Source organism: Lissotriton vulgaris, chromosome 7, assembly GCF_964263255.1.
Source record: "Lissotriton vulgaris chromosome 7, aLisVul1.2, whole genome shotgun sequence".
Classification (NCBI taxonomy): Eukaryota; Metazoa; Chordata; class Amphibia; order Caudata; family Salamandridae; genus Lissotriton; species Lissotriton vulgaris.
Window position 1 is genome coordinate 1,288,822,157 of NC_141695.1, and position 22,900 is coordinate 1,288,845,056.

The 22,900-nt window shown below is 49.1% G+C and overlaps 1 protein-coding gene across 2 annotated transcripts in view; it reads left to right on the forward strand.

Moving 5' to 3' along the window:
* PARP2 (poly(ADP-ribose) polymerase 2) overlaps nt 1-22,900 on the forward strand; it is a 388,402-nt gene that overhangs the window by 354,649 nt on the left and 10,853 nt on the right. For both annotated transcript variants that reach the window (XR_015297579.1, XM_086931868.1), the window contains exon 18: nt 459-583. Coding sequence is in view for 1 of the 2 variants with exons in the window: in XM_086931868.1 (XP_086787994.1) it covers nt 459-583 (125 nt within the window). In the remaining variant the exon portion in view is untranslated. The remainder of the gene's footprint in view (nt 1-458; nt 584-22,900) is intronic.

Consider the following 22,900-nt stretch of genomic DNA (forward strand, 5'->3'; position numbering starts at 1 on the left):
CCACAAAGGCAATTGTTGATATCTCTGTTTAGCAGGATTGCTAAAAATGTAAGTGCTAAAATTACCAGTGCAGTCATAATAAAGGCAGCTTCATCTAAATGATTGATCCTCCATGAAGAAAACGTATCTCAGTTAGACTAAAACAGTGAAGTAGAGATGAGCCCCATAATTATCTACAACCCGTGTGCCAGTGAGCAGATTGTGATGAGCTAGTAAACACACATCTACTTCTTCAAGGGTTGGAACATTGTTTACTATTAGGTAACCAGATAAGTGAGACACTATAACATTGCTTTTATATTTTATATGTGTGTGAGTTGAAATGTTATCAGCATTGTTAAATATTGTTTATCTCCTGATTCCATATTCCCTCCTTTCCGAGGTCCTGTGAATCTCCTCTAAAAAGAAAATGGATTGTGTACTCCTCTTATTTGTCCTCTTTTTTTTCTCTCCCTCAGGTGGCCCTTGGAGATTGCAACAAGTTACTGCAGGCTGACTACGAGGCTGACAAACAGCTGAAAGGCAAACATAGTACCATGGGCATGGGCAGGGTGGCACCAGATCCCGCCAACCATACTGAACTGTAAGTAGTCAGTAGCTCTTAGTTAAAAGACCACTCGACCAGCCATAGACAACCTAATAGGCACTTCTTCAAAGTAGCGCTGCTATCCAGTCTTACCTGATTTTTAGGTGAAATGTGTTTTGTCTTGAAGTGAATAAGATTACAGCATTCCTTAATTAACTTACATGTTTAGTTTTATTTTGAGGGAATTTCTGTAGCATTCAGACAGCTTCACATTAGCGTCCAAGTACCAAGGAGAGGTTGAGGTTTGGAAAGGCCTGCCCTTTTGCTCCTCATCAATAGAGAAGGTTTGTCGTCACCATTCATGATTTGACTCACGGAGGGGTAACAACCAGGTGTGTTTTCAGGAACCTAGCTTTCATAATCTGAAAGAGACTGTTAATTATAAATTCCTTACCTTAGAATTACCCCCAGGTGTCAGAATGGATCCGGAGAAATTTTTTCTTAGCAGTACCCCTGCACTTCGGTTGGTGGCGTCGGTCAACTCTGCGTCTGTCATTGGCTTTGATGGTCGCTGGGATGACGTTGCGGTGTCTACTTAGATGCTGCCCCTGTCCGCTGATCTCAGTTTTTTCTTTCTCCGCGCCAGCCAGCGCAGATCCGGAGAGAACTTGCCCCTTAGTCACTTTTTGACTAAACCTCTTTTGACTTTTGTTAACATCGGTTTGAGTCTTCGACTCTTGTTGCACGAGGGAGGTCCAACCGTCGGCCTGATTTCAAGCCGTGTGACTCCTGATGAGTCCTGATGTCGGTCACCGATCCGCACCTCGTGTGTCTCTGGAGGGCGACCCGAACCAAATTTGTGCTCTAAAACCATAGTCTTTGCAGGAGGGGTCCCGAAAGCTTTTGGATGCCCGGCAGTCCTATCCGCACCATTCGACGTCCCGGTCGAGGGGATACACATACAGTGTGGAATACGGTCGCACAAGTGCTGCCACAGTGCCCAGAGGAGGCCCGGGCTGTGCTGTGGCGGAGGGCCAAGACACAGCTAAGTTCACCATTCCGTGTGGGCTGGATACCGCCGACTCCCTGGGTAGGACGGTTTCCATGTCGGTAGCCCTGAGGCGCTAAGCCTGGCTGAGGACATCTGGCTTCTCTGGGGATGTCCAATCCACACTTCTGGACATACCCTTTGGTGGCCGTCGACTATTTGGTAACAAAGTGGACAACGCGCTTGAGGGCTTCAAGGACTCTAGGGCTACGACCAGATCCATGTGCCTTGCAGCAACTTCTCGCCTCATGCAGTCTGCCTTTCGTTGCTACAGAAGGTTCCACCCAGAGCCACAGGACGGCGCAAGCTACCCAGCCCCCGTGGCAGGGGACATGGGACCCAGCGTCGCAGGTCAGGGGCCCAGTGGTCAGGCCAGTCCACCACTACCCCCCTTCCCCCCGGCAGCAGCCTCCAAACCTTCCTAGTCCGACTTTTCAGGTCCACCGGTTGCCAGTTACGTCTCTCTTGGCTAAGGGAGCTATCGAACGAGTCTCCCTGCCAGAAGTAGGTTGTGGGGGCTACACCCACTACTTCCTGGTACCCAAGAAGCACAAAGGCCTGCGTCCTATGTTAGACCTCAGGGACGTCAACCGCTTCCTTCGGAAGGAGAAGTTCAAAATGTTAACCTTGGCTCAGGTCTTGTCTGCCCTCGACTCTGGAGACTGGATGGTAGCGTTGGACTTGCAGGACGCTTATTTTAACATCCCCGTCTTCCTTGCCCGCCGGCGTTACCTACGGTTCATGGTAGAACGCAAACATTTTCAGTTTACCGTGCTCCCCTTTGGCCTTACCAGCACCCCTCTGGTGTTCACAAAAGTGATGGCGGTGGTCGCAGCTCATCTGCGCAGAACAGGAGTTCCAGTCTTCAGTGCTTAATTTGAGCCGGTGCTTTCAGGTGCTCAGCACCGGCACTTTATTGGTTTCCGGGGCTCGGGACCGGCACCTAATTGTCAAAACCATACTTAGAACAGTCTACCACATGGTGGCGTTGCTCATCTAAAAACGGTTGTTTAGGAATACAATATAAATTAAAAATAACTAATACCTGCCTCCCCAGCTATTCCTTTAGTTTTGGGGACCTGGAATAATCGGAACTGTCGCATTTACATGTGAGAGTGCTGGTTAGTAGTTGTTTTGGCAGCAATGACAAAGGCGATGGGTGTGAAAGCTGCAGTGGCCTCCTGTTCAGAGCCCTGGTCCTTAATATTTTACAAATTAAGCACTGCCAGTCTTCCCCTATCTTGACGACTGGCTGTTGAAGGCGGGTTCGCCCCAGGCTGTGGTCTCCCACCTCCAGACAAAGCAGACCTCCTGCATTCGCTGGGGTTCACAGTCAACATGCTCAAGTTGCACCTGATTCCCTCTTAGAAGCTCTTTTTCATCGGAGCACGTTCTGGATACAGCACGGTTTCGGGCCTATCCTCCCGAGCAGCGAGTCCGGGATATTCGTGCTATGATACCTATTGTTCGGCCTCTATCCTGGATTTCGGTGAGAATGACCCTGAGGTTGCTGGGCCTCATGGTCTCCTGCATCCTGCTGGTAGATCATGCCAGATAGCATATGCGGGCTCTGGAGTGGGACCTGAAGTTCCAGTGGGCGCAGCCTCAGGGAAATCTTTCTGATGTCGTCTAGATCTCGTAGGGGGCTGCAAGTCAGTTGCTGTGGTGACTCGCAAACAACGATTGGGTCAACAGCAGATTCTTTCCCTTCCCCAACCAGAGTTCACAGTGGTGACTGATGCGTCACTCCTGTAATGGGGTGGCCACATGGGAGAGGCGGAGATCAGAGGCCTCTGGTCTCTGGCAGAGTCTGGGCTTCACATCAGCCTTCTGGAGCTCCGGGTGATTCGTCTTGCACTGAAGGCAGTCCTTCCTTCTGTCAAAGGAAGAGTAGTGCAGGTGTTCACGGACAACACCACCGTCTTGTGGTACTGCAACAAACAGGGCGAGTTGTCGTTGTGGACCCTATGTCAAGAGTCTCTTCGCCTTTGTCATGGCTGGAACATCAGGGCATATCCTTGGTGGTTCAATACCTAGCGGGTTCCCTGAACGCCAGGGCGGACAAACTCAGTCGCCGATGCATGATGGATTACGAATGGCGTCTTCACTCTGAGGTGGTGCAGGGTTTCTTTCAGCAGTGGGGAAAGCTTAAATTAGATCTATTCGCCACTGAAGAGAACGCACAATGTCAGCAGTTCTACATGTTGAAGTTTCCAAGGCAGCACTCGCTCTGCGACGCCCTTCATTGCGAGTGGAATTGTGGCCTCCTGTACGCCTTTCTGCCTGTACCATTTCTACCCAGAGTGCTGAAGAAGATCAAACATGACCGGGTCCTAGTATGTCTTGTGGCTCTGGACTGGGCACGAAGAGTCTGGTACCCTGAGCTCTTGAGCATGGCCATTGATACGCCGATCAGACTGCCCCTTCGGGAGGATCTTCTGTTGCAGCAGCAGGGGGGCGGTCCTCCACTGAACATGTCCAGCCTCCTCCTCCTTGCATGGAGATTGAGCAGCCGCAGTTAACTGCTTTCGACCCTCCTTCCGAAGTCTGTAACATCATCTTGGCAGCCAGGTGTCCCTCCACTAAAACGGTATGCACCTTTAGATGGAACAAATTAGTAGCATGGTGCACAGCAAAGGCTGTGGATCCCCTTTCTGCCCCTCTTTCAGAGGTTCTCTTCTTCATTCTTTCTTTGGCCCAACAGGGCTCTGCTCTGGGCACTCCTAAAGGCTATCTTTTGGCCATTTCTATCTTTCTTCGTCTTCCTGATCAGCCTTCTCTTTTCAAGTCCCCTATTGTTAACAGATTTCTGAAGTGCATTACTCATCTCTTTCCTCCTTCTCCTTTGGTAATTCCCCAGTGGGACTTGCATCTTGTCCTCACTTATCTTATGTGTGCTCCCTTTGAGCTACTACATAATTGTCCTCTTCGTCTCCTTACTTTGAAGACTGCTTTCTTGCTTGACATCACCTCTACTTGCAGGGTGAGTGAGATTCTGGCCTTATCTCCCAAACCTCCCTTTCATGCTGTCCATCCGGATAAAGTGGCTCTTCGTACTAGGCCTTCTTTTCTACCCAAGGTGGTTACCTCTTTCCACATAGATCAGTCTATCACATTGCCCACCTTCTTCCCACCTCCGCACCCTTCCAAAGAGGAGGAGAGGCCCCACCGTCTGGAACCAAAGCTGCACTGTCTTTTTACCTTGACCGCACTAAAGACGTTCGGGTGGATGATCAACTCTTCGTGGGTTATGTGGGTGCCTAGAAAGGTCGGGCCGTGCATAAACGTACTATCTCTTGATGGGTTGTCCTATGGATTAAGATCTGCTATTCTTTAGCTAAAAGGGAATGCCCAGTGGAACTGCATGCCCACTCTACCAAGGCGATGACGACCACTACTCCTTTGGGACGTGGAGTTCCGCTGGTTGACATCTGCCAGGCAGCCACGTAGGCATCCTTGCACACGTTTACAAAGCATTACTGCCTGGACAGCCAAGTACGGAGAGATGGCTTTTTCAGTTGTTATGTTCTTCAGGACTTCTTGGTGTGAACTTAGTTCGCAGACCCACCTCCATGGTTGGTATTGCTGGGGTATACATTCTATGGTAAGGAATCTATAACTAATAGTCTCTTTCAGATGACAAGTTACTTACCTTCGGTAACGATGCATCTGTAAGAGACATATATTAGTCAGAGATTCCTTACCGCCCCACCCGTCCTCCCCATTCTGCGAACTGACTTCTAGGGTTATGTACTTCCTTACAGGGACCTAGTTTGGTGCACCAGTGGTCTGTGTCGTGCATGGCTCTGCGCATTTGGCGTGAAAAGTCGTGTCGGAACTGATGTCAGCACGCATGGGCGGCGTCTAAGTAGACATCCGGACGCGGAGTCAACTGACACCACCTACCGACGCGCAGGGGCACCTCTACGTAAAAATTCTCTGGGAACTAGTTTGATGCCTGGGGGTAATTCTAAGGTAAGTAACTTGTTTTTCTAGCAGCAGGGTTCCTTACCTTAGAATTATCCCCAGGCATCACACTGGCTCTGGATCTTTTTCATGAGTAGTATTCCTGTGTGCTTGTAGGTGGCGTTGTTCAACTCTGCTTGGCATCGTCCGTGCCAGAAGTGACATTCACTGTGCCTATATAGGTGCCACCCAGCCGCGCTGATGTTGGTTCTTTTATTTCCAGATCAGCACAGATTCAGAAAGAGCTACCCCTGTGTAATTGTTTTACTAGGATTTTCAATGTTTTGTCAAAGTATTTTTTGAGGTTTGCCTCCTGATGTGGCGGGGATGTCATCCAAGAAGGCCAGCTTCAAGCCCTGCAGTGCCTGCCATCAACAGATGTAGGTAGAAAAAGAAAGCGATTAGTGGCAAGGCTTCTTATGCGCAAAAAGTTTTCTAGTGTTCCCCTCAATCTGGTACAAACTATTTATATTGTGTGGGACAGCCACTCACACCCCCAGAAAAGGACTAGTAAACCAGTCCAATGGCAAAAAGAATACATTGTCCTGAGCACAACACCATGTGTATCACGAAATCAAAGTCCAACCAGGGAGAGGTGTGGCGCCGCGGCCAGGGCGACTGACGCCGGAATCTGGGGACACGGTTCGATCCCCAGCTCCGGCGGCAGGTCAGCCCAGCACCATGTGACTCTGGGCAATAGCTTGCTTAATCTTCCCGACGGCCCCCAGCGCCTAGAGACCCTTACGGGGATTGTTCGCGCTTTACAAATGTGGATTATTATTACTATTATTATCAGTCTTCCTTATCCACAGTGATTTTATTCTTGAGGTATGGTAAAATCTTCACCAGATCACACATAGCCAACACGTGTTTCGTCAGTTCTGATGCCTCCACATCTCTGACTTCATCAGGGCTTATAAAAGTTAATCCAAATTCCATACATAAAATCCACTGTAGTCCAGACGTCAAAAACTTGTACTAGGCAAATATATGTGCATCAATCTTCCAGAGTCTTCCTATCCAGGACAATAAAGGAACCACACTAGGTATTTCCAAACCCGAGCAGCAAAGAGTACTCCACACTCGGTTTACCGGCGTCCATTGTCTTGGACCTCTTCCGTCAGCTGATGAGACGAGGGAGTGTCGCCACTCGAGGACTGGCTCCGTGGTTGAGCTACTGCCTGGGGCGGCTCCGCTCCTCCCCAATTATCCAAGGCAACCCCCACCCTATTGAAAGAGTTTTATGAAGCCATGCACCTCATCTTTGGGCGGCCTATTCCCTTCGGTGGGCAAGAGGGTCCCCTACTGGATCCACAGCTGCAGCACCAGTCAAGCTCCAAGGATCCACAGATGGTTCTGAATCTGCGCCGGTCATACCACCTCAACCTTCTCTGACGCCAATCCAGAGACCGACATTCCCGATCCCCCCATCCCCGACACAGAGCCAGAGGGGCATTGTCCAACGTCTACCCCGGTGCTGACTGGAGCCATGCCTTCCAGGCCAGGACCTAAGCCCTATTCTTATGGGCTAGGACTCGGAGAGGAATGGGAGGGGTCACTGAACCCTAAGGAATGCCAGCTTCATGAGGAACAAATGGACCGGTGTGAGGATCTAGTGAAGCCAGTGGACTGGCTACTTCTCAAGATAGTGAAATGCTTTCTCCCCCTACTATGGCTATGGAGAAGGGAACATCCTTCGCATTGGTGGTGTAAAGGCCGGCTGAGTTCCTGGACCTTCGCTTGCTCTCAGTGGCTCTCAAGACTAATATCTTGACAGAAGTTCTTCAGCCGGGAATGTCACTATCCGACCCACCTCTCTCTTTCAATGAGGCACTTATTGATGTACTGCTTGGGTCATGGTCCATCCCAACACAGGGGCTCCTGTAAACAAGACTATTTCCCACCACCCCCTCCGGGGACCCAAATTTCCTCACCCAGCACCCTACACCTGATAGCTTGGTGGTCCCAGCTTCAATGTTCCATGTAAAACCTTGTACATTCACTACTGCACCACCGGACAGGGAATGCAAGAAACTGGACAGTCTTGGCAAGAAGATGTTTTCTTTTTCCAACATGGCGCTGCACTCTGTGACACTGCATGCCTTTTGGGCCACTATTCCCACACCCTGTGGCATAGGGTTGCACAGGTGCTACCAACAGTTCTGTTGCCAATGGGAGGGATGCAGCTAACTTCAGCATCCATTGTGAACTGAGCATCACCGACTTCCTAGGCAGATCGGTTTTGTCGACAGTGGCCCTGCGACACCACGACTGGTTGAGGACTACTGGCTTTTGTAGAGATGGCCAGACCTCACTCATGGACATGCCCTTTGATGGCTCCCATCTCTTTGGAGACCAGGCGGATTCAGCGCTGGAGCACTTTAAGGACAGCAGGGCTACGGCCAGGTCCTTGGGCCTTTCTATAGCCCCTTGTCACCCGGAATCCGCCTTTTGTGGCCATAGATGTGGTGTGCAACCACATCTTTACCCACACAGCCAACGTTGTGCAGAAGCTTTCCTACCTGTGCGTGGCTGCAGTTCCTACCGGTCTTGTGGGTTTTGTGGCCAACATTCGCATCAGTACACCAACCCCACCTACAGGGCAGCCTCTATACCCTTCTTATCTGCCAGCTTACCATCATAGGCATCCAGTGAATGGCAGGATTTGCCTTCACCTGCCCGGCTGGCAGTCCATAACAATGGATTTGTGGGTTTTGTGGATAGTCCGGAGGGGCTACTCTCTCCCCTTTGAGACTTCCCCTCCCTCCATGGCTCCTACTTAATGACACGCTGATAGAGGACCACCTATCTCTTCTCCGCCAGGAAGTGTCGGCTCTTTTGGCCAAAGGAGCCATAGAGAGAGTGCCGACACCAGACGTAAGTCTTGATTGCTATTCCCGCTACTTTTTGATCCCCCAGGACGGAGCCCTTAGTCTTATCCTCGACCTGTGCTCTCTTCGTCTTATCCTCGACCTGTGCTCTCTTCTTCAAGAAGGAGAAATTCAAGATGCTCACTCTTGCTCAGGTCCCGTCTGCTCTGGAGACTGGATGATAGCGTTGGACTTGTAGGTCGCATACTTCCATATTCCTGTCCTGCCTGCCCAACTGGGGTTATCTATCAACTTGCTAAAATCTCTAAGAAGCTCCATTTCATCTGAGCTGTTCTGCAGTTTCGGGCCTATCCCCCCGAACAGTAAGTCCAGGATATTCAGGTTATAATACTGATGTTTCAGCCTGTATCCTGGATTTTGGTGAGACTGACTCTGAGGCTCTGGACCTCATGCATCCTGCTTGTGACACATGCCCTTTGGCATATGCGGGCTCTGAAGTGCCAGTGGGCAAAGTATCAGGGGAATCTCTCCGAGATGGTCCAGATCTCAAAGGGAACTGCAAGGGGCCTGCAGCGGTGGCTTAACAAACCGCGATTGGGTCAGCTGCAGACCCCTCTCCTTTACCCAACCCGATCTGACAGCAGTGATTGATGGGTCACTCCTGGAATGGGGCTGCTATCTAGGAGAGTTGGAAATCAGAGGTGTCCAGCGGAATCCTCGCTCCACATCAATCTTTTGGAGATTTGAGCAATCCTATTGGCATGACAGCCTTTCTACCTTCCATCCAGGAAAGGTTAGTGCAAGTGTTCACAGACAACACAACCACCATGTGGTACTGCAACAAGAACGGCGGATTGGGGTCAGGAAGCCTTTGTCAAGACATGGTTGGCACAGTGGGGCATATCCCTTGTGGTTCAACACCTGGTGAGTTCTCTATACGCCACGGTGGACTAACTTAGCCAAAAATGCCTAGCGGATCTCAAATGGTATATCTATCCTGTGGTGGTGCAAGGTCTCTTTCAGTAGTGGGGGAGCCTTGGTTAGGACGGTTTGCCACTGATGAAAACGTGCAATGTCAGCAGTTTTGAGCACTGGAGTTTCCAAGGCAGCTCTCGTTTGGAGATATTTTTCGTCTCAAATGGAGCTCAGGACTCCTGCCCCTTTCTGCCCATACCACTCCTGCCCTGAGCTCTCAAAAAGATCAGGAATGACTGGGCCCATCCTAGTGGCTCCATATTGGGCATGGAAAGTCTGGTATCCCGAGGTATTCAGCATGCCCATCGGTGCTTTTATCAGGCTGCCCCTTCTGGAGTATCTTCTGTCCCAGCAGCAGGACAGGGTTCTCCGCCTGAATCTATCAACACTCCGCCTTCTAGCGTGGTGATTGAGCGGTGACAGTTGACCGCTTTTGACCATCCGCCTGAAGTCTGTAACATTATCTTGGCAGCCAGGCGTCCCTCTACCAAAACGGTTTACGCCTGCCTTTGTGCTAAATTTGTGGCATGGTGTACAGAAATAAACACTGATCCCCTTTGCCCCCTTTCTCAGGTTCTCCTGTTAATTCTTTCCCTTGCTCAGCAGGGCTCTGCTCTGGGCAACGTTAAGGGATACCTGTCTGCAATCTCTGTTTTTCTTCAGTTGGCTGACCTACCTTCCCTTTACCAATCCTCTATTGTATATAGTTTTTTTTTTAAAGGTTTGCAACATATGTTTCCTCCTCCTGCTTTTGTCATGCCCCGGGGGACCTCAATCATGTCCTCAATTTCCCTCTGTGCACTCCTTTGAGCCTTTGCAAAATTGTCCACTGAAGCTCCTTACCATCAAGACGGCCTTGCTTGTGGCAATAACATCTGCCCAGACAAACTGGTGCTTCGCATGAGAGAATCCTTTCTTCTGAAGTGGTCACTCCAATTGACATAGTTAAAACCATCTTCTGCCTACATTTTATGCTCCGCCTCATACCTCCACGGAAGAGGAGCAACTTCACCATCTGCACCCAAAAAAGTGTTCTACCTTGACCGCACAAAAGAGTTCCGGGTGGTCTACCAACTCTTTGTGGGGTATGCCAGATCAAAGAAGGGCAAGCTGCGTAGAAGCAGACCATCTCCAGATGGATCGTACTCTGCATCAAAATATGCTGCGCATTGACTAAGAAGCAACCCCCTGAGGGTTTGCGTGCGAGTTGAACCAGAGCTAAAGTTGCTACCACTGCATTAGCATGCGGGGTTCCGGTCCTGAAGATTTGCCAGGCAGCAATGTGGGCTTCCTTGCACGTTTACCAAACACTGCTGCCTGGACAGTCAGGTCGGTAGGGATGGGCATTTGTCTGTACAGTCCTGCAGGAATTACTTATGTGAAATTGGTCTGCAGACCCACCTCTGGGAGGTATTGCTTGAGCATTTATTTTAAGGTAAGGAATCTGCAGCTAGAAGTCTCCATCAGATGATCAAGTTACTTACCTTCGGTAGCACCATATCTGGTAGAGACTCTATCTAGCCGCAGAATCCTTACTGACCCATCCATCCTCAACGCTTTGCAAAACACTTTCTAGGGACAGGTATTTCGCTTTTTCAGGGTTCTAGTATTCCATACCAGTGGTCATTGTACTTCGTGGCTCCGTGCTTCTGGCATGGAAAGTTGTGAAAAGTTACTGATGGCACCATGCCTGAGTGGCACCTATATAGTTGCCGCAAACGTCTCTTCTGGCACGGACGACTCCACGCGGAGCCGGATGTCTCCGACTACCGGCGCACTGGGGTACTGCTCACAAGTAATTTCCGAATCCAGTCTGACCCCTGGAGATAATTCTGAGGTAAGGAATGTGGGGCTAGATAGTCTCCTCCCGATAAGGAGCTATCAAAAGGTAAGTAACTTGTTCTATTCACTTTATCCCCTTCTATAACAGACCTTCCTTCTGTGAAATCTGTCTCCTCTCCCCTCCTCAAGACGAGGAACTACCCCTCTGGACACACCACTCTCCCCTCCTCCAAACGAGTAACTGCCCTTCTGGACCCACCCTTCTTCTAAATTCTGATTGTAAACCTGTCCCAGATTTCCTTTAATTAAAAGAATTGCTAACTGCAACTGCTACTGACTGGCCAGTGGAAAAAAGCCTGTGCTGTTGAGCGAACGCATCATTATGAGATAATATATTCTGAGCTATCTGTAGGCTGATCTGTGTTTTCTTATTGGCTAACCCGGGACTTTCTTGGAGTTTTCTTAAATTATATGCACTTTACGTATGGCTGCCTTTTCCAGAAGAATTTGTGTTGCGTTATAACTTACTGTCCAACTGGCTTTTGCTCGCCTTCATTTAAAGTTACCACAAGCCCAATTAACAGTAATGTCATCTGGTTTCCTATACATTTCACATATAAATACCATTCAGTCGTCTTGTTTGGACTTCGGATAGTTTCCTTAAATACATATTTATTATTGTTTGTAAAGTCATTTTATTTTGATCCTCCATCAGCTGCTGCCAGTATCGTTTGACAGGTTGCTGAGGAGTTGTCTGGTGAGCAGAATTTTGCTCTTCAGGACCACAATTTTGATGCCCCTGTAACGCAAAAGATCTGGTCATGGCTGAAAATCCTCCCAATCATAGTTGTTTTAAAAGTGACCCAGAAATACAGCCTGTAAAAACTCTATTTGGAAGCTCCACATGCAGTATGCATTTACAGCCTCCATCATGTTGTGAAAATCTTGAGTATATCAACCTCTTTTTCCAAACCGTTATGCACCCCTTCATTATACACCTCTAGTCAAGCATGAGGTGTCTCTCTTGATTACGGTTGGGAACAGGTGCTGGTCTTGTTGGCGAGTGCGCTGACGACGAAGGCTGCAGCAACATTGGAATTCTGATGAAAAAAAGCACATCTTTAACAGACATCTGCTTTCATCCTTACGATATTCTGAAACTTTAACTCAGTTTGGCCTTGCTGAAGAGAAAGAGAAAAGCATTTTTGACATCAGTGATTAGGATCGTATGCCACAAAAGAAGACAGCTAGCATGACGAAGAGGAACATTCATTTTTTAAAGTGACTGCGTAAGTTACAGATCATTTAACATTTGTACTACTCTACCACTTCCTAGGTCTTAATCCCTTAAGACTGGCAATTCCACTTTCCCCTATGCACGAATACTCATGTACAATGTTACATCCATAGGGGTAACCACAATCCTTCAGACAATGGGCTTTCCAAGATTGGCATTGTGATATGTTACTTTGTGTCTTTACCTCATTTGTGTTCAGCATTCTAGGTCTGATATGGTTGAAAGGGATCCTGGAATGTTGGGGTACTAGAGCAGTTGGCTCGTGCTGTAGGCCCGGTTGGATTTTTAACTTGAAGGAACAAACTTTGATTTTACCTATCATTTGGGGCGTCTCTTCCTTTCAATTGGTGACCTGGAAAGAGTGAAACAAAAGGGGCTGGGAAGGCAACTCCCCGGATAGCAAAATGGCGTTGCAGATTGCAAGAATGTTATTGCCAAACAAAATGCATCCTGGGAATAAGAAACCCCACAGCGGATTGTATATGAAGGTTGCCATTATAGAGTACTCATGAAGGTGTTACCTTGCTCAGTCCTATTGAAAGTGTTCCAATGCCAAAGGTTTTGTGGTCCAAGTTGGGTTTGATTATTATTGGTGTACTTGGGATGAAGAAAGACACCACAAAATATGGTATTGTAGTTATTGACTAATATTCAGGTTGTCTGGAGATCAAATTATTGTCTTGTGCTGATAGATAATTTCTTGGAATCTGTGCAGTGCCGGAGAAGGTATTCCTAATGAAATAATAACAGACAATGGTTCCCGATATATTTCTGCTGCATTTGAGGGGTTTTTAACTAGCTTTGGACAGATCATATTACTACTTATTGTATCACCGTTAATATATATATTCAGTTGTTCCTTGCAAGTGGTTCGGACTGGTCTTAGGAACTTAACTGCTATGGGCTGTACACACCACTCCCAACGCAGACACAAATTATTCCTTTAAAGGGAAGGTTTCCAAGCATGAAACTAAACAGTTTGTGAAAGGGTCTTAGGTTTGTTCCAGAAGGGAGGGTGCAAGAGGTGGATGAAAAGCATAAGATAGTTCAGACAAAATATATTTACCACTGTTGGTGACCTTGTAAGAGTTAAAGTTCCCGTTGTTCGATTAAAAACTGGTAGAAAGTTTATAGCTCCTTAAAGAGTGATGGAAGTGCAATCTAATGCAGTGCGCCTCTTTTAATTAACATGCCCAGCAGGGATATAGAACAGCGATAATGGTTCACAAGAGATTCTATAAATCTCAGGACCCAATCTCTCAAACAGAAATAACTCTCCAGGGCCCTTTTGCTCCAGGGTGGGCAGAAGGCTTTGGCAGTGTCCATGTCAGCAGGCAGGAAGGAACAAAACATTGCACAACATTATTTTATTTTAAAGTTATAATCCCATTGCACATATCAACAATTTCCTTAATGTATATATGGTGGATATTACAGGTCCTCTGTGATCTCCACAGTAGTTTATTTACCTTAAATGCTTCAAATGTGACACTGTAAAATATTTTCATTCAGTGGCAATGTGCATTCCCTTTGCAGCAACCCATAACACACCGGACACTCACAGGAAATGTGTTGAGAAGATGAGATTGCTGTCAGACAAGAGGTCTTCAGCATTTATACTTTTCAGGCACTGGCCTCCAGCAGCATTCAGGCTCTTGCAATCTTTCACATCAGCAAAGTTTTTTCTTTCTCCAATTAAAATCAGAATCACATTTTATATAGACATTCTCCTTATGAGCACTTCACTGTTTTTGCCAGTCGTCAGAGAAGCTCAAGAGTAAGTAAATACAGTCTCTCACCTTTCCTGAACGGAATTATAACCCAGGTACCATACAAAATGGCTTAGGCTCAATGACATTTTTGAGGTTATTTGTTTATGCACATTCCCTTTAGGTCTTGTCACATTTTAATTCTGGTTTGACTATCCCAAATTGCTTTTTTCTTTTCATTTGTGTGTTCTGGATCATTTTCCTGTTGCATGATCCACTTTCGACTAAGCTTTAGCTGTTTGACAGATGATCTCACGTTGATTCCAGAATGCACTGGTATGCACTGGTATATTGAGGAATTTACAGTGGACTTGTCAATTGTGAGGCTGTTACAAAGCAAACCAAAATTAACTGCACTCTACTACCATGCATGACCAGATGGTATGAGGTTTTTGTAGTGATAGAGTGTTTAGTATTCAAGTTCAAGTTTATTTTATGATTTTGGAACTCAAAAGAGATCCACATAAAAAAATGAAGTATACATTTACAAACCATAAACTATGATTACAAATGCACTAAATATTATAAAATATCAGATAAAAGCAATAATAATAATCATGACCCCCGTATAAATGTATTAATATATATCTAAAAAACACTTTAAAAAGTTAAAAATCCTATGACAAAACATTTCATTTGGTTGTTCATAGATGTAGTCTGTTAATGCAGAAGCAGAAAACATTGATAATTGTAAACAGATTGGCCTCATCACTGTCTTTTAGAAATCTCAAGACAGGAGATTTAAATAAAGACGGCTGATCCTGCAAACAGAGAAATGCAGACAATGCCGAAAGATAACCCTTTACTGTAGCTACAGCAAACCCTTGCTGAGCCAAAGAAAGTGCAAACTGAAGAATGTCAGATAAATGAGCCCTCAAAGGATCGATGGACTTCTCTCCACACCAAGACACAAATTTAGACCACCTATAAGAGTAGATAGACTTGGTGGAGTCACGCCTGGCCGACAAAATGACATCCACCACATCATGTGGGAGAGAAAAGGAATTCAGGTTGCCCCGTTCAATCCCCAGGCATGAAGGTGTAAGGTCTGGAGTTGGGGGTGTAGAACCTGCCCCTCCATCTGAGAGAGGAGGTCTGCCCTGAGAGGGAGACGGAGCGGTAGGCACGAGGAGAGGTGGAGAAGATCTGTGTACCACACCCTCCTTGGCCAATCCAGGGCGATCAATATGACTTGGGCCCGGTCTTGGCGTATCTTCCTCAAAACTTGAGGAATCAAGGATATGGGAGGAAATGTGTAAAGGAGTCGTGAGTCCCAACTCAACTGAAACGCATCCCCCAACGCTCCCTGCATCGTAAACTGGAGGCTGCAGAATAACGGGCAGTGAGCGTTCTTGTGAGTGGCGAACAGGTCCACCTGAGGAGTCCCTCACATCCGAAAAACATGACTAACTACCTCTGGATGAAGCCTCCACTCGTGGTCGGCTGAGAACTGCCGACAGACTGTCTGCACGTACGTTCAGAACTCCGGCCAGATGATTTGCCATCAGACAAATCCGAAGGTCCTGAACCCAGGACCAGAGACGCAGAGCCTCTCTGCAGAGACACTGCGACCCCACTCCTCCTTGCTTGTTGATGTACCACATCGCGGTAGTGTTGTCCGTCAGGACTTGAACCGACTGACCGTGAAGGGAAGGGAGGAAGGCCTTGAGCGCCAGACGTATCGCCCGCAACTCTAAGGTTGATATGAAGCAACCTTTCCTCTGGAGACCAAAGGCCCTTATCTCCTAATCCCCCAGATGAGCACCCCATCCTAGAGTGGATGCATCTGTTATCACTGTGGCCACCGATGGAGGTAGGTGGCAGGGCTTTCCTTGAGACAGATTGCCCTCCACGCTCCACCAAGACCGATCTGCTGCAGTTTCTCTGGAGATCCTGATCGACTCTCTGAGATCTCCGTTGTGTTGAAACCACTGCCTGCGGAGGCACCACTGGAGTGTCCTCATGTGCCAGCGTGCATGGTTGACCAGCAGAATGCAGGAAGCCATCAGACCGAGCAGACGAAGGACCTTCAGGACTGGAACGACCGCTCCATTGTAAAATAAAGGAATAATTTCCTGTATGTCGAGAATCCTTTGAGGAGGAGGGAATGCACGACATACAGTTGGGTCCAGTGCAGCACCTATGAACAGGTTGCGCTGGGAGGGCACCAGGTGAGATTTGGGTACATTTATCGGAAAATCCAACCTGTACAACAACTGAGTTGTGACTTGCAGATGATGGAGCACTTTCTCTGGAGAATCCGCTTTGATCTGCTAATCGTCCAGAAAAGGGAATACTGGAATCCCTGACCTTCTGAGATGTGCAGCCATCACCTTGGTGAAGACTCGAGGCGCAGTAGTAAGACCAAACGGAAGGACCGCAAACTGGTAATGTTTCGAACCCACTGTCGATCGACACCATCCAGTCTTCTTCCAGCAGCACCTGAAGAACCTGCGCAAGGGTGAGCATCTTGAACTTCTCCTGCTTCAGAAAAAGGTTCGAGATCCAGGATTGGACGAAGTCTGCCATCCTTCTTGGGTATCAGGAAATACCGAGAGTAGCATCCCTGACCCCTTTCCTGCCCTGGAAACACCTCTAGCGCACCTTTTCTTAACAACTCCAGGACTTCATCCTGCATGAGCAGCAGGTGGTCCTCTGAGCAAAACCCTTGACAAGTAGGGTAATTCGGAGGGAATTCCCGAAAGGGAAGTGCATACCCATTCTCCATGAGATTGAGAACCCAAAGGTCTGTAGTGACCGATTCTCAATCCCATAGAAAGTAGGAAAGCCGACCCCCCACAGGACCCGCTCAATCCGGAATGGCGGATCTAGGGCTGCTTTGTTGAAGTTGGAGGGGGGTGGGGAGAGAAAGAGGAGGAGGAGGAAGCTTGACGTCCTCGAGGACAGGCTCTATGCTTGCACCTGTACGATCTGTACATCGGATTTTGCTGTTGCTGCTGCTGTTGAGGCTGTTTATAGGGACGAAAGGAGGACCTCCCAAAACCCCTCTATCTTTTGTTCACAGTTCCTCTGGACTGCAGCCCCAAAAACCTGGCTGTAGCCCTGCTGTCCTTAAATCTCTCCAAAGCTGCATCAGCCTTTTTTCCAAAAAGACCAGAGCCATCAAAGGGCAGATCTAACTAAGCAGCTTGGACGTCTGCAGAGAACTCAGAAGATTTAAACCAGGCTGCTCTTCTTGTGGCAATTGAAGTACACATAACCCTCGCCACCGAGTCAGCAGTGTCTAGTTCACTTTGTATGACTTGACGTGCAGCAGCTTGAGTGTCAGCCAGCACCTCAACGTTTTTCCTGTCTTCTTCCGGAATCTCAGGAGTCAACTGTTTTACAGAATCGATCAAGGCGTGTATGTACCTCCCCAAGAGACATGTGGCATTCGTTGACTTAAGGGCCATACTCGCCGATGAAAACACTTTCTTCGCAGTTTGGTCCTGCTTTTTCGACTCCTTGTCCCCAGGCACCTGAGGGAAAGCCCCCACAGATTTCTTTGAACAGGCTGCCTGTATTACCAAGCTCTCCGGTAAAGGGTACGAGGATAAAAATTCTGGGTCACCAGCCGCCACCCTGTATCTCCTTGCAACAGCTTTAGCAACAGCAGGAGCTGTAAGAGGCTTACTCCATACCCCCAAAATAGGTTCAGTCAAAGCCTCATTGAAAGGGAGTGGAAGACTTCTGTCAACAAATTGGGCTTGAACTCAGCAGTAGGCAGAGTTAAATTCAAAAGTTCTGCAGCCTTCTTGATGATCACATGGTATGGTGCAACATCCTTTGAAGGGGCATCTGAAACAGAGGATAGCTCCCAGTCTGGAGATAGTTCCAATCCGCTAGCCTCCCTCAGGTCATCAAAATAATCCTCCTCCTGCAGCTCACCTTCTTCGACCTCAGCCTCTCGGATCCTCTGTTCTTCGATAAGATGCTTAGCTTCACGCCTCAACCTCTCCTTCAAGAGCGGCGTCGGCGGATCCACAATCGACTCCGACGGAGCCGGCGTCGAGATCGGATCCAGAAGCACAGGCCGATGCTCTCGAGGTCGGACCGGCGCTGGTGACGAAGGTATCGGCGTTGAAGACCTCGGCGGCGCCGAGAAATGCCAAGGCGGAGTCGGTGCCGGCATAAATGGAGCTGGAGCATAAGTCTGGGGGACTCCCAAGTTGTATGCCAATGGACCCATGGAACCTGCCGGTGCTCCAGAGGGGTACATAGCTCTTGAATAGACTCCATACATCGCGTTTAAAAACTGTGTAGGGTCTTGGCCTGGGGCCGGAAAAGGTGGGTATGGACCCACCGGTTGCTCTCGAGATGGCACCGGATTAGTCTCCTCTTCTTCGGGTCTGTGAGCCGGAGTCGTCGAACCCTCAGGTAAGGGAGTCTCTTCCTCCTCTTGAACTGGAGATCGAGGCGGCGCCGGAGAGGGATTCGACACTGTAGCTGGTGAATGCTTCGGCGACTCCACAGGTGAAACCTCACCTACCGGATCCACAACTGGAGAAGGAGATATCTCCTTACGACGTTTCCTACTTGGCGACTTCGGTCACGAATCAGACTCCTTCCCAGAGTGATGTCGAGATCCGTGCTTCCTTTTCTTGTGCTTCTTTTTTGTTGATCTAGAAGCATGGCCCGACGATGACTTCGACGGCGACTCCGTGCGAGACTTCTTCCACCTCGATCGCGACCTCGAAGACTTCTTATCTTTTTTACCTTTAACTGTGGCAACCAGAAGCTTCGCCTCTCTTTCACGAAGGGCCTTTGGGTTCATCTTCTTACAGGAAGAACACCCTTGAACATCATGGTCCGAGCTCAGGCACCAGATGCAATCCTTATGCGGGTCCGTGATCAACATCATCTTCCCGCATTCTCCGCACGTCTTGAATACGGTATTCTTTGCGGACATCTCGACAGGAGACAAAGAAGCAGTAACAAAGTTACTAAACAGCTACAGAGGATCCCTCGAAAACCCTTAGCATCGACGACGCAGAAAAAAGGGAACTTATGTCATCACGCCGACGTGGAACTATTATGGAGTCGGTGACGTCAGGCGGAGCCACGCCCGATGCCGTGCTTCTGTGACCTTGTCCACGTCGGCGCGAAGCTACAAAAGAATTTCTGAATGTTGCTGACGCAGGGGATATTCACAAGGTGAAGAATCCACAGGCAGATACTGTATCCACCAGAAAAAGCGTTACCGAAGGTAAGTAACTTGTTCATTAGTTGAGTAGAGTTCATTATAGAATTCCTTAAGAATGTTGGCTATTATTATTTTTTGTGGGGCGGGGAAGGGGGGGTTATTGTTGTCCTTGAGGAAAGGGATAACATATTTGTTGTGTCAATTTCAAGTAGAAGGCAAGCAGTTTTCTTGTTTCATTTGCTTCAGAGTTTGATGTATTTTTGTTTATTGACCCAGATTCCCAACCTTGAGCTTAAAATTTAGTTGCACTCTTATTTCTTTCTTGTGTGTGTGTTAAGTAGTGAGTTGTTTGCAATATGTTGATATTTCTGGGTTTTGAGCTTTTTTTTAAGGTTTAAGAGCTTGTTAGTATTCTTATTTATTTTAGAACTGATATTAACTAGTCCTCCTCCAATAGTGTCTTTAATAGCTTTCCACATAGGTAAAAATTAGATCTCTGGGATAGAGTTGTTCTTTAAGTAATTTGCGACATGAGCATCTAATTATCTCAATATTTTCGGGGAAGTATACGATTTTGTAATTTAATCTCCATAGCTTGTTCTCTGATATTGAAATGGTTCCTGACAATAAGGTAACACAAGTCTTAATTGGGGGATTAGTGCCCTTTGTATTAAGAAAGATATTTAGGTTGGACATGCAGATTGTTAGTGGGGTTGGTTGATGTGAGTATTCACTTGCAGAGGTTCTATATTGATTGGAAACCATCTTGGTATTGGCGTTTTTTGGCATGTAGGTGGGGTGAAAATTTGAGTACAGATTTTAGGGTACCTATGGTTCAATAAGTTCCAAGCCAAGTTGGGAAAGGTGCAGAGGAAATAAAACAGAATAATGGTGCAGCTGTGTTGAGTTGACTGAACAGAGAAACATAGGGCAAAACAAAAACAGGCTCAATAACCTCCTCCCAACCATCTGTTCGCCAATTCTATGCTGTGCAGATAGAACAAGTAGCTAGGTCATCCATATATGGGTAAGTTTTACATTGATACCTTTATCAGTGGCGGAGGGCTAAAAAATAGAGGCATAGATATTATTGTCACCCCAGTTGATGTGGTTATTCTTCCTCTGAAATTCTAATATGCTTTCCGCCGCATGTTGGAATGTGAGGGGTTAACAGATAATTGGCTGATTCTGTCCTGTGCCTCAGAGATTTTGTTATTTGTTTCATGTCTGCTGTAATAGCTGAGATCTCCGTATGCATCATGTCTGGATTTGTTTTCGTTGACTGCATTTGTTTTCGTTGACTGCAAGTTCATGCACCTCCGCCAGCTTTTTATTTTAGCATTATGTCCATGGTACTGTTTCTCAGCTTTGCTCTAAATTGGTGAGTCTGGGGGGCGTGGCCAACAGCATGGCGGACTAGACGTGCCTAGCCGGAGCTCCGGCCGAGTTGCCCTAAGATCCGACAAAACATCCTGAAAACCGAGCGAAAACGCACTTCAGCTGCAGTCACGACCAATACGGATTCCGGCGAGCAAGCGGCCGGGGTGGCGGTGTGGTCTTTGCCGGTGATTCGGCGAGTCGGGAGGCGACACCGGGGTGAGGACGGCCATGATGGCGGCCGCGAGGTGAGGAGGACGGTGACAACGCGGACGCCAGCCCCGGCGGACTGCTAAAGGCACGAACACCGGACCCATCGGGGGACCCCCGCAGTGACCGGGGACAGCGGCGCGCGACTGGGAGACCACTCCAGCTTCACGCGGACCGCACAGAGAAAACAGTCCCATCCCAAGATGGCGGCCAGCGGGGAAGACTGAGCGGTGCCTCGCGAGGGGGCTAGGGAACGAGCCAACCCTGCAGACGGATCCGGGGACTACTGCAACCGGCGGGGGTAGCGGCTGCCTCCGGGCCCCCCCCCCCCCCCCTCCGCCCCCCTCGTGGAGGACAGCGGAGGTCGGCGCAGTGGCATAGCGGACAGTGGCAGCCGGGCTCTGTGGCTGGAGGGCGGTAGAGAGAGAGCAGTCCTAGACCCAAGGCCCGCCCGGACTCCCCTGGCGGGGGCTGACCCAGACAGCGCGCCTGGCCGGCCAGCGGACGGCGGAGGGGATCGGGAGGGAACGCGGTGAACGGTGCGGTCCCCCTGGCACCCCAGTGACACGAGACATCCGCGGAGCGGCCGACCGGGGCCCCCCACCTCCGGGGAGAACATGAGGGGGAAAAAGGAGACGACCGCCAGGAACACGAAGCAGGGCCCCATGGACCTTTTCGCTGCCCCGAGGATTGGGACCGATCAGCCAGGTGCCCGTCCTGATATGGCCGTGCTGCTGGAGGCCATTCAAGCGTCCAGGACGGACATCCAGGCATCGAGGTCAGCCCTGGAAACTAAAATTGGAGAGGTCGGGGCGGAGGTAACGCTATTGCGCCAAGACTTTAGGAACCTAAACGAGAGGGTGACGGCTGCGGAGGACAGGCTGAAGGAGGACGGAGAGGCGATTACAACGCTCAGGAAAGATATGGCGGAACTCCAGGCGGCTCACCGTAACCTCCAATGGAAGGTGGATGATGCGGAAAACAGGTCCAGGCGCAACAACCTCCGCTTTGTGGGATTTAGAGAAGGAATCGAGGGTAAGGACATGGCCGCCTTCTTGCTAACCTGGCTCAAGTCCACCTTCCCAACGGCGCAGTTTTCCACCTGCTTCATAATTGAGCGGGCACACAGAGCGCTCCTGGCCAAACCCCCGGAGGGTGCGAGACCACGGCCGGTCATCGCACGCTTTCTGAACTTTGCCGACAGGGACTTGATCCTACGCGAAGCCAGGGAAATGGGGGAGATCCGACTGGAGAACGCAACGATAATGATTTTCCCGGACTATAGCCAGGAGGTGTCGAAACAACGCCGTTCCTATGACTCAGTCAAGGCCAAGCTGCGTGCCCTACAAATCAGGTACATGCTTCTCTTTCCCGCCAAGCTGAAAGTGATCTACAAAGACAGAGCGATCTTCTTCAATCACCCAGAGGACGTGTGGCAGTGGCTCGAGGAGCGCCCCATCCTGAATAGCCGCGAGGCGGCCAGCCGGGAGGCAATGGACATGAGGGCGCGGAGTAGACCACAGTGGGGGCTACCGAAACCTCAGAGGCAGAGGACGCGGAAAACCCAACCAACGGACTCGGTGACACCGTATAGGACCCGGGGAACGGCAGGCAAGAGGACCGGCAGGTCGGAATCCCCCGGCGCGGCGACAGGCGCCCGCCTCAGTGAACCCCGGAAGGGCGCACGCTCGGAGGGCGACGACGTGGAGGAGTCTGAGGGCCCATCATCCGGCGAGGAGGACATGGAACACTTGAGTGCATCACCACACCCTTTGGCGCAGGAGATCCGCCACATGGAACAGGACCTCTCAGGCCACGACCTCACCACAGACACACAAGACTCTCACTCATGAACTAAGGGCGGAGTGGCTCGATGGAGATGGCAACTCGGCGCGAATGGAGCACGCAAGTTGGCACAGTTCCCCCCCGTATACTCAACTCCATCCAGGGTTTGAGTTAGTTACTGTCTACACTGG